This window comes from Scomber japonicus, chromosome 22, assembly GCF_027409825.1.
Source record: "Scomber japonicus isolate fScoJap1 chromosome 22, fScoJap1.pri, whole genome shotgun sequence".
In the NCBI taxonomy this organism is placed as follows: Eukaryota; Metazoa; Chordata; class Actinopteri; order Scombriformes; family Scombridae; genus Scomber; species Scomber japonicus.
This window is the reverse complement of record NC_070599.1, coordinates 7,205,139-7,217,295: the sequence shown is the minus strand read 5'-3', so window position 1 is coordinate 7,217,295 and position 12,157 is coordinate 7,205,139. Positions and strand designations below refer to the sequence as shown.

The 12,157-nt window shown below is 39.7% G+C and overlaps 2 protein-coding genes across 2 annotated transcripts; one reads left to right on the top strand and one right to left on the bottom strand.

Annotated features, from left to right (window-relative positions):
* Positions 1-6,418: 6,418 nt before the first annotated feature.
* cskmt (citrate synthase lysine methyltransferase) lies at positions 6,419-7,996 on the top strand. Its single transcript, XM_053343336.1, has 2 exons — positions 6,419-6,517; positions 7,217-7,996. The coding sequence occupies exons 1-2, from the start codon at positions 6,436-6,438 to the stop codon at positions 7,897-7,899; spliced, it is 765 nt and encodes a 254-aa protein (XP_053199311.1). The 5' UTR covers positions 6,419-6,435; the 3' UTR covers positions 7,900-7,996.
* Positions 7,997-8,914: 918 nt separating this feature from the next.
* Positions 8,915-11,471, bottom strand: LOC128383746 (ependymin-2-like). The gene is made up of 6 exons (XM_053343337.1): positions 11,321-11,471; positions 11,053-11,087; positions 10,697-10,831; positions 10,417-10,612; positions 10,147-10,234; positions 8,915-9,512 (listed from the first exon to the last, which is right to left on the bottom strand). Exons 1-6 carry the CDS (start codon positions 11,385-11,387, stop codon positions 9,389-9,391), a joined length of 645 nt encoding a protein of 214 aa, XP_053199312.1. The 5' UTR covers positions 11,388-11,471; the 3' UTR covers positions 8,915-9,388.
* Between the last annotated feature and the right edge of the window lie 686 nt (positions 11,472-12,157).

Here is a 12,157-nt window from a genome sequence, read left to right as displayed (position 1 = left end):
CAACTCTTCAGGGGAAAGGAAGCATAGCCCTGCACATGCTGGAGGAGGTTTTGGCATTGGCCGACATAGCCAACAAAGATATGTGGGTGTCCAAGTTCCAGCGATTGACAGCTGATCTTGAAGATGTTGCCCGTCAGAAGGCCATGCTTGCTCACAATCACAAATGGAAAGAGATTGAAAACCTTCCCAAACTGGACCAACTTGTTTTTGAAACGTGGAATGCCATCCACGACACTTACACCAACATGAAAAAATATGCATTTGGAGTCCTGTCGATATTCGGATCCACATATGTATGTGAGCAGGTCTTCTCCTCCATGAACTATATAAAAAATAAACATTGCTCACACCTCACAGATGACAGCTTGCAATCTTGCGTGAAGATGAGGGTGACGACTAAAGGCTGATTTATACTTATGTGTCAACGCAGACCCCTACGCCGTAGCCTGACATGCACCTCCAAAAAATCCTAATGCGTCACGGCAACACGGACCGTAAGGGCTGTGATTGGTCCGGTTAAAGCGTCAGTTCCTCCGGCAGTTGCTTTATTTATTAATAATGAACAAAAGGTATGTGTTTTCTGTTATTGGCACACATAGCGCAATGCTACATGCTACTGTGACTGGAAGATAAACAAGGATACAGATAGAGACTCCTATGACGCAGACGGCTGTTGGATCATTTAAGTCCGACTTTTCATTTCATGAATACGAGGAGGACTCAAAGTGACAGAGTATTTTATTTGTAAGGAACGTTCAACCTGCTTTTTTTCGGTTCAAAATGTTTGTGTATGCACAAATACATTTTCGTTTTCTCTGTTGCAGTTCTTTCATTTCATAAATGCAACACACTATAGTTTTTTATACATAGGCCTTGCATAGAGATAAAAAACGATATATGCAGTGTTATCTTCATTTTAGATGTCAAAGGGGTTTTGTGGCTACCAGTGTTTTCTTTTCTGTGGGAAACGGGTCCAAATGGCTCTTTGAGTGTTGAAGGTTGCCGACACCTGGTCTAGGTCTAAGTGAGGCTATAGCCTTACTACAGCCCCTACCTCTAAGTAAGGCTAAAGCCTTACTTTGTTTAGATCAATGTGTGGATGACTCATAAAATCACAACAACTAATTAGTCTATACACTCACAGAAATCAAAGTACAAGAATGGACCTAAAAAGGTATAAAGGCTTTGTCGCTCCAGCAGTACCCTATCAGGGTACGAGCACTGTACCTGTAACTTCTTGTCTGTACCTGTAAAAGAACATCTCTGCACCCCTAGTGACAAAAATGTACCTTTATGTCCTAGTACAAAACTGTACCCATTGGAAAGGTACAGAATTTTAACCTAATGAGGTACAGCTGGGGCGACATGCCATTTCATACCTTTATGAGGCAAAAACATACCCTTAACTTCTGAGACAAAAACAGAATTATTGACAGATATTTATTTAAAGAACATTTAGTTTGCATCTTTCAACAAAATCAATCCCTTTTTAATTGTATTTAAATGTATGTCCTTAAGTTCCAACTCATGACAAAAAGCAACACTTTCTAAGACCAACTTGAAGTGTAAAGCTAAATAGCCATTCACTTAATTCATATTTTGCTTTCACACACAAAACATGGAGCAAAGTTGAGTAAAGACAGTACTCTATAGTATAAAATGCAAATTCATAACACTCAAATCAGTTTTGCAAGTTTAAACATAAAACCTGACAATTCAGTATGAAGTACAGAACATTAACAAAACTCAACTTTGACTAATACAGGATATAAATTTTGTATAAAACATGGACATGTGGTATGTGGTTCAATTCCTTCAGAGTTTAAAACATAAAACTGAAATCCTGTAATAGTCTATCCAAATTTGGCTTAACTGTTTGATGATCAGAAGCATTTGGTTCAGTCTCTGAATTTTGTTGATCCACGTCCAGGTCCACACTGTGTTGGTGTACTGCAGACTGTTCACGTGGACAGTCATTTTTACTATAAGGCCTACATACAAAACATATGTGCTTCCCATACACGTTTTCTAAAAGAAAGGAATCTAATAAAAGTTGACTGGCAATTACCTACACCACAGGTGATACTAAAATTTGGTTCATGTGCACGAACAAATCCAACATGTTGGATTAACTTCACTAGAGTACATGTACTTCGAGTGCACTTTGGACACTGGCATGGTTGAGGCATGATCTAGCACAGTAAGTTGATCACTCGGAGTACAGTTACTGGCAGGGGCTTGTCTCCCTCTTCCATAACACTGACAGCGCACCTCTGAAGGAAGTTCAAAGTGTTTTTCAGGTGTGGTGGGTAAAATACATACTAAAGGCTGTTACGAAGGCTTCATCAAGGCCTATGCACTGGCACACCTCTACTCCATCTACCTTTACCACGCTGAACCCTCTTCCAGTGATTGCCATTTTCTAGTCATTGTCCATCAGTTGGATGGTTGGATGGGATGAGGCAGGGTCCCCCTACATAAAGGAAAAGCATGCAAAAAAAGTGATTACAATTAATCAGTAAATTAGTTACTTTACTGGCATTTATTGCAAGCAAATCCGATTTGTCAATGTTATGTCTGAGCCTCTTATGCACAAGCTCCTTCTGGTGTCCAGTCCTCAAGTTAGACATTTTTTGATGATTTGCAGCGCCTAAAATAAAGATATTTTTCAAGTATTTTAATTATATTCTTTGGTGAGTACATATCCACTGTGTAAAATTCCTGTCTTGCGTCAATGTAGTGTTTTGCTAGGAGAGATTTTCCCTCAGCAAATTTCATCAGCACATTTGGCAGAACAGCAGTGAACCCCTCCCTGAAGGGATGATAGAAGCTGCGTGTTAAAGGATGGATGCGGTCAACTTCGTCACAAAACTGTAGAATATATATGAATACATTATTATTAACATTCAGTATATCACTTTAAGTAATTGTAGCTCATAAAATGCTATTAAGCTTTAATAAATGTGCCAAGTATGCTAGCAAAAACAATATATTAGTAGATACATACAGATAAATCAGTTATTTAAAAACAAAAGCAACTTACATAGCCTTTCCCCTCAGGGATCTCTCAGGTAAGGATATTTCACAATGAAGGAACCATCAAACAGGTATCCAACCATGGCTTCAGTGAGTCCACAGTTCACAGTTTCTCCATCCACGTAATTTCTGAGATACAACATACAAATGCAAAAATTATGCAGTTGTAAGTCATTAAGTGTAAACACACACACACACACACACACACACACTTCCGTGGGACCAAATGTTTTGAAGAGGAGAGGAAAACCGTTGGAAAATGGCTGACTTTAGCTTTGCGCAAGGCGGGAATGTTCCGCCGTTCTGTACAAACTGTAACCACAGTGCCTCATCAACGTCTGTGTAAAGGGAAGAGCAGGTGTTTCAGTTCAGCTGGGGACCGTGCGAATTGGTGTTCTCCTAAAAACCTGTAACTGTAGTTTAACACTTTATAAATATATACTAATCTGTGTTTAATATGCAAGTTACACAAACCATTTATGCAAGTTAAATTGTGCTCAGAAGACTCATTCACCTCATACCGTCATGTGAGAAAGTCACCAGTTAACATGGTCACCAGTTAAACCGAAGCACCGGCATTGCGGGACACGGAGTGTGAAATTCCGAAAGGATGCCAAAACACACCCAACTAGTTAGTTAGTAAACTCACGGACTTTTCACGCAAGTCTGTGTTACATAAAAAGCCTAAATGTACGGACTACATAGCCAAAATGTAATTCAAAACTTAAAATTTGTGCAAATGGCCACTAGCAACCACGCACCATTGACAACAGACAGTTGGGGCGTCATTTACTGTCATACAGTCTATGCATACCACCCATCGATACTACCAAGCAGTTACATGGTCAACCCGTGAAGAAATGTGAATGCTGTAGGTAACAGCCTATCAAGTTTTAAACATTATTAAGAAGCTACTTCTACAGCATCAACAACAAGCCGACTTACCGAGAGGCCATTTCAAACTAGAGGGTGGAAAAAAATGATATAAAGGTGTTAAATATTGATTACACTTCATTTTACTCTTAAATGTGTATTACTGATTAATTCACCAGTGTACACATGTTTTCAGGGAATTTCTACCAGTACATTCTATAGTACCAGAAAGAGAGTGGTGGCATCTGTTGTGTTGCAACCTGATGGTTCATCTGATTCAGATGAGGGCACCAGCAGTGAAGATGAGGAAGATGAACTGTATACAGAGGGCCAGTGTCAGGACAGCAGCAGCGGCAGTGACCAGTGCAGTGATAGCTCAGGTGATGAGGCAGAAGAGAGAGCAAACGACAGTAAAAAGCAAGTTTAAAATTATAAATAGTTTGGTGGGGAAGGGGGTGCCTGTTTATTCACAGATATATTTTTTTCCTTTTCAATAGGTGGAGAAAATCGAAATTTGAGCACCAGTCTACTGCTACACCAAGTTTTTTCACTGCACCAGATGAGCTATGCACTCCACTAACATACTTCTCCAAATTCTTTGACGAGGACATCTTTGAGACCATTGCTCACCAGACGAACTTGTATTCATGTCAGCTTATTGGAAGCAGCATCAACACTAATGCCTCTGAAATCAAAGCATTCACTGGAATGAAGTTGATGATGGGTGTAGTGAAAATGCCTGCAATGGATAACTACTGGGCAACAGACACTAGATTTGACAAAGTAGCAGATGTCATGCCACTCAAGAGGTATAAATGTTTGTCCAGGATGCTCCACTTTCAAGATAACATGAGCTCTGATTCCAGTGAAGATCGCCTGGTGAAAATAAGGCCTGTACTTGACCACATGAGGGGGAAGTGTATGGAAGTTGAGAGTGAAAACCAATTCTCAATTGATGAAATGATGGTTCCATACAAAGGCAAAAAAGCTGGAAGTCTGTGGCAGTATCTACCCAGCAAACCCAAGAAATGGGGTTTCAAGATCTTTGTGCGAGCTAGTGTGTCTGGCTTTGTGTATGACTTCATGGTTTACACAGGGAAGTCTACATTTGATCGTGCTAATCCAGACAAAGAGTTTGGGTTAGGTGGAAATGTTGTTCTGCAGCTGTGCAGAACCATCAGAACCCCCCCCCCCCCCCCCCCCCCCCCCCCCCCAACTGCGTTGTCTACTTTGACAACTTTTTCACATCCCTGAGATTGATAACTCATCTAAAGGAGTCTATGGGCCTCAGAAGTTTGGGTACCATTCGAAAGAACCGCTTGATGGGTTGTACATTGGAAGAAGATAGAGACCTCCTACGAAGAGGAAGAGGCAGCTCTGACTTTCGTGTAGACAACGATGCAAAGCTTGCTGTGGTCAAATGGGCAGACAACAGAACTGTCACCTTGGTGAGCTCCTGTGCTTCTGTCAACCCTGTTGGCCAAGTGAGACGCTACTCCAAAGAGGAAAAGAAGAAGATAAGTGTGCCATGTCCGAAGATTGTATCTGAGTACAACACTCACATGGGAGGAGTAGATTTGGCTGATATGATGATTGCCCTGTATCGCACTCCAGCCACGTCCCATCGATGGTACCTGGCCTTATTTTGGCAGATGGTTTGCTGTCAATAATGCCTGGCTTCTCCATCGTCGTGATGCAGCCCCACTGGGTCAGAAACATAATTGTCTGAAGGCTTTTAGGTTGGATGTTGCCAAAGGACTCATCTACCCTGAAAGCAAAAAAGGGGTCGCCCCTCCAAAGGAAACGAAGACAACACACCACTAAGAATCATCAAACAGCCAAAAGTCCCCAGGCCTGTGGATGGTATGAGATATGACGGGATTGACCACTTCCCTATTGTGTCAGTGAAAAGCCGATGCAGGATGTGCCAGGATGGACAGACCTCCATCGTATATCAGAAGTGCAAAGAGAGGCTTTTATACCCTAAACGGGCAATGTATCCTGGGAGATACAAACTGTAAAATGAAAAATAAAGGTCATATTTTGAAAAAAATCATGAAATTGTGTTATTTTAACCTAGAAATAATAGAAAATAGCTATTAATTATTTTTCCAAAGTTTTTATATGCTTGCCCATTTAAGGCTGTAGTAAGGCTATGGCATTCAGGTACTTCATATTGTACCTCCTGTAGTAGCTGTCAATATTCCAACAAATGCAAGGTGTGCAATGAACACTGCACACATGACAATAATGTAATATTTTTATATTTAATAGATGTATGAGTTACATTACCATGTATGTATAAATCCACTTAATTATTACCAGAGTGATCATTTGCCATTATGTGCACTTGTGAATGGTGCAGTTGCATCGTTGCTGCTAACCAAAGATCATCTAGAAGAACAAGCCCTTATCTCGGTTACCTTTTCGTTGACCAAGAGATGTGGTTTATGGTACATAAAAATCCGGTTAGAGTGAGAGCTCTTCATTCACATAAGCGTGAGGACAGGCAAAGTCACAGTGGAAATGCTGCTGTTTTCAAAGTCGTTAACAATGACAGGCAGGAGAATAGCTGCAGCATGTGTGCGGCATCAGTCCTCTCTGACAAGTACGTGTAAAGTTACTGTATTATTTTATTGGCTTAAATGTTTTTGTGTCAGTGCTGTAATTGCAACACATGGAGTGGAGTGCTAATGTAGCCTACACGCTAGCTATTTACTTTCAATAGTTAGCTGCAATGTGTTAGCCCTGTCTCGAACCAGGCTGGTTTCAGTATGGTTGAGTAGTAGACTGTAGTATCACTCATACTACTACTACTGCTACTACCACTGTTAGTTGTAGTAGTACGTAATATTAGTAGTAGTAGCTGTACGTAATGTTTACTGCAATTACGCTTGTACAAGTTGCTGCTAAACTCATTCATTCAATGTTGCACCGTAAAGCAACACTTTACTTTTTCTGAATGTATTTTGCTTTAAACAAATAAAGAAGAAGGATGAATAACTTTTGATAATACTCTAAATTACATTTAAAGAAGTGAACAAGCAGATTTAGTTAAATAAGAATTCAATATCATGATTTAATGGAAAGCCAGTTTATTTATAAACAGAACACATTGCCAGATTTATGCAGTTTGGCATTAGGTCATATACAAAAGGACCATGCAGGCCCCAAGGTTAGTTGTATTATATTCCACTGATAATGTTGCCTGTGTTTTAATATCCTCACCTTGGATAGCAATTTGTGCTTATAGCTTGTATAAATAGAATGGTTAATATGATTATTAATAGTCCGTGTTTTTGTCAAGCTGAACTGATTGAAAACATGGACAAGAAAGCAACCTGGGACCGCTTCTACACTGAGAACAACAGCAGGACAAGCACCTTCAAGAACTTTGAGTGGTTCTTTGGCTTTGACTCTGTCCGAGACTTCATTTTGCCCCTTTTACAGGCCGAGTCCAACCCAGATGCTCTGCTCCGAGTCCTGGACATGGGTTGTGGCACTTCTGCCTTGGGGCCCTGTATTTACAGACACTCCCCTCTTCCTGTAAGGGTCACATGTGCTGACATTTCCCCCGTAGCTGTGCGTCTGATGCAGGAACACGTCCGAGCCAAAGCCATCCATCCTCAAAATTGTTCTTCACAGCTGGAGTTTGTAGAGCTGGACTGCACACAGCTGCACAAGCACTACGGTTCCTGCAGCATGGACCTTATAGTTGACAAGGGCACCACAGATGCCTTGTTGAGGTCTAAGGAAGGGAGAGGGAAGGCCAACCAGGTGCTGAAGCAATGTTTAAAGGTGTTGCGGAGCTCCGGGTCGCTGCTGCAGTTCTCTGATGAGGACCCTGATGCCAGGCTGCTGTGGCTGGAGACTGAGGCACAGGAGCAGGGTGTGATGGCAGCAGATGTAGGGGTGCAGGAAGTTGGGGAATTAAGAGGAGTGTGTTACTATTGCTACCAAGTGACTCCTCGCCGTGTTGAACAGCAGTAACTCTGCCTCTGAACTATCATAATGTGCAGTGTAAAGTGAATTATTGAACTTTATCATAAAAATATATTTGTGTTTCACTCTCCAGTCAATCAAACAACCCTTTTGTCATTTTTTTTATCTTTGATCTGAACTTGGTACACATTGCTTGTTAACCACTGCCATCTAGTGGCCAGCAGATGGTATTTTTAACATTTTAAAATGCTGCAAATACAGAAGAAAGGACAAGCCAATACAGGAATCTCACAATTTGCACACAACAATAGAGTAGAACCTAAAAACAGATGCACAGGTCTCGACATGTGATTTCCTAAAGTCATACTTTCAATAAAAAAACATTATACCAATATTCAATTTTTTGAATATTTCATGAACCTAAAGAATAAATTAGCCTGCAGGTGTTTGTAGAACACACAAATAGACAACTGAATGATTAAAGGCAAGTAATGTATGTTGAATTTTGCCTTTCTCATTTTTACTTAACATTTTTACTATATATTGACATACCCATTAAAGTGCTATATTATATATTTTTTATGTGAATTTTTATTTCAGTAGATGTAATCAGGGGTTGTGCTGCTACATCAAGACAATTTTTTTTGGATCAGTGGATTACCCACAAGGCTCCTTTACATTCGGTTGATTAAATACCAGAAGCCCTCACACATCAGAAAGACTACAATAGTGTAAATGTCAGTACAGCACAAAATGTCAGTACACACTACAGTAACACTACAGTAAATTCATTAATATTTTACATTTTCATCTACCTTAAACTTACAAATACATTGTATGGGTAGCTGTTAAATCCAGATGCAGTTTATACACTTAAATCATTTAATATGAGTTTGAGTGCAATTTTGTTTTCTAGTCTCGGGTTCCACCTGCTTTTAGAATGTTTTCAAGCTCTGTAACCTTCAGCATTTTGTCACAATGATTCTCAATGAGCAGCTATGTATAAATCATATCATGATCTTATCCATTCATGTAAATTCATGTTGTAAACCACCAAACGCAGAACATTTTAAACTTCAATTTTAATTCCATTGCAAACTAGCATACACAGAAACAAACATAAGGACATCAGCAGCTGTAACAGAGAGATATAATGAGTGATTTAGAAGTCCATATAGTGTAACTTATAATTTACAGCCACATCTGGGAAATATGACCCTGTGTGGCTGCAGTACAGGATTTCTTAGAATTCACTTTTTAAAAATCATGATTACTGGTATTATGTAAATGAGTTAAAAGATATTTAACAAATTGAGTGTGTTTCCTAATGTAAAGGGAAACTCCATCTATTTAGTTTCACACATCCACCCACAAATGAAAGAATAATAAACTTGAAGCATTGCAGCAAGTGATACTGATTGGATAATGGCATGCATTTCACCCATAAATGCTGGTAAATCAGGAACTTTAAGAGAGTAGTAATACAAGTGCAAAGAGTCATTATTCATCATCATAGTGCACTATAAAACAGCTTGTTCTAAAACAAGCTGAAAAAGGTCACAGGATCCTCTCCATCCGCTTCCTCCAGTTGGGCGCCCTTACAGAAAGGCGGAGGGATGAGCTGTTGTGGGTCCACAAGTCCGATTACGTTGTTGAAGAAGCTGAAAGCAATAAAAGAGGAACATGCTATTAATTGTGGTCATAGGGGATTGGAATTTCATGACTCAATATAGTAATAGCATTGTACAAAGGCATGGTTTTGAGTTTCCATAGATTTTGAATTTTGGGTTTTCCATCATGAAGGAGATCACCTTTTACCCTAAGGAAGAAACCACCCATTCCTCCCCCCTGTGTGTGGAAGGAAATCTGACTACTTCAATTTTTTGTCACAGCTAAAAACACTATTTAGCTGAACTGACTGAAACCCAAAGAAAAGGAAGTTGAACTTATGAACTGGCCAAAGGAATCCTGATCTCTGTTACAATTCAGAGATATTCAGATGCAAGTGACATTTGTTAAGTGACCAGTTGCTGGATTTATGTTTGTGTTTGTGTTCAAACTGTGAAGCAACTCTTTAAATAGTGTATTGTTGCACTGAACGCTTTAATTACAGTATCCACTGGTTAATTAACGCTAGTCAAATGGAAACACCCTCTGGCTTTATTTGCCTATTTTGTCTGTCATGCTCTCTTTCATCTCCTCCTACCAAATCAGATACTGGTCCTAAATATATTTAAGAAATCTGTGAGACCTAGGTGAGTTACATATGTTTGGTAGTCACGTGCATGCACTCACCTGGTCACGACCCATCCACTTTTGTTGGTGTGAAGCAGAGTGCTGACAGGAACACATCCAAACTCAGTGACAGTGCTCATGTATTTGGCTGATGAAAACAGAAGTAGATCACATGGACGGTGAGGCAGCATGACCAGACAAACAGGTTCATGAGCATAGAAAACAAGGGCAGGGATTAGAGGGAAGAATCAGGGCAAGTCATGTGCTACAGTACACCACATGACTTTGCAATTTTTCTGTCTAATTTCCCCTAGTTTAACGTCCTCTTACCTGTTCCTTTCTTCTTCATCTGGACCTCTCCTGCCCAGGTGTTGACCAGGACACCTTGCCCTGGGCCAGATGAGGCACCCAATATAACCTGGCCAAGCAGGGAAGCATCCCGCGGTATCGCCAGCGGATGGAAGTCTACACTCAGTGGCTTCTTGCAACATGTGTGGTTCTTGTAGTTGATCTTGTACATGACACCCTGGAGGACACAATGCACAATTTAGTAAGTTATGTTATATATGACATTTCCCAAATGCAGATATCATAGTTCTGTTTCCATTACCTGATTGTAGAGTAGCAGTGCATCAATGTAGAAGGTGTGATTTTCATAAGATCCTAACTCTTGGAGGCGGATGCGCTTTCCCAGTGCATCATAGCTGTACTTGGCATAGGCCGTCAGCTTCTCACTTTGGGTCGACTTGAAGAGGAAAAATATTTTTTTCTACTGAATCATTTTTTAATCAGAATTTTATCATAACATTGCAGTAATCAGTTATTTTTCCATGATGATAATAGTCCAATGTAGACTTCTTTGTACAACAGTGAATTATCAATGGTGAATGTAAACTTTCAAGTCAGTCAGAGAGTTCAGTTTACACAGTAGTATTAATTAAAAAAAAAAAAAAGTTTAAGACTTACCACAGAGAGGCTTCCAGTCAGCAGTGGTGGGGACACTGTCAAAATGTTTAAAAGTTGATTTAATCTAAATAAAGTCTGTACATCTGTACTAAACTGGTAACTTATATACACCTCATACTGTAACTTCTGGAACAAAAATAGAACAGCACACTCAGTATTCACACTGTAGTGAGTGAACTTCTAAGATTTAAGGCATCCTTCTGAAAAACAACAACAACACAAAAAACACTAGCTGTACAATTTACTTGAACATCTGTGTTGGACTTACTGCATTGTCGTGGTCTCTGAGCAAGGCAGCCCACTGACAGGCACACAAACAGGACGAGGACTTTCATGCTGCCTGATGCTGGATACACTCTCCTCTGCTGAGAGAAACAAACACTCTTCTGCTTATGAGTGCTCACTTCCTTAAAAATCAGCTGGCTAGGCTCCCAGTCTGCCTCTACTGCCAGGTTTTCATTGGTTCCTCTTTCAATCACCACTAGATTTTTTTTTCTCAGGAAGTAGTTCCCTCTCATTTTCTATTTACATAAAACAAATTCTATGCCGAGACGCAAACACTTAAGTTATTTTAATAATGTAGCCATGTACGTGCTACTCTAGTTCCCCAATAAGGCTTTAAAGCTTATAACATTGTACCATTTCTTTTTAAGGTAGTAGTAGTAGGACATTGGTGTCCAAAATGCTACACATTATTAAATTGTTTGCTGATCAAAGCCTGCATCATAGACTGGACATGTATTATGCTACTACTATTTCAATCTAACAACAGGTTATTTACTTATTCAAGGGATGAGAATATGAAGTGAACAGCACAAAAAGAACAGATTTCATGTATATGTTGTGCAATCATGTTGTTGGACATGATTTTTGTGATTATGACTGTGGGGTTCTGGGGTGTTAAGCAGGTAATTAAGGTTATTAATCTGCCCCTTCTTCTTTATGATGCATTCACTTTGACATCAACCCCATATCCATAAAATATTAATTGTTGCTAGCACTCCTCTTGCTGGTTTTATATGATTAAAATATACTTTAACACATTCTAATCTCTCATCCAGGGATGTTGATTTCTTACGTGATAATGTCATATAAATTCATGTGT

Bases quoted from the DNA above. Each gene is read 5' to 3' on its own strand.
- LOC128383746 (XM_053343337.1), bottom strand. From the start codon at position 11,387: ATGAAAGTCCTCGTCCTGTTTGTGTGCCTGTCAGTGGGCTGCCTTGCT. The intron at 10,832-11,052 runs GTAAGTCTTAAA...TTCCTCTTCAAG, and splicing joins TGACTGGAAGCCTCTCTGTG to TCGACCCAAAGTGAGAAGCT. The intron at 10,235-10,416 runs GTAAGAGGACGT...TGTTTTCATCAG, and splicing joins GATGAAGAAGAAAGGAACAG to CCAAATACATGAGCACTGTC.
- cskmt (XM_053343336.1), top strand. From the start codon at position 6,436: ATGCTGCTGTTTTCAAAGTCGTTAACAATGACAGGCAGGAGAATAGCT. The intron at 6,518-7,216 runs GTACGTGTAAAG...GTTTTTGTCAAG, and splicing joins GCATCAGTCCTCTCTGACAA to CTGAACTGATTGAAAACATG.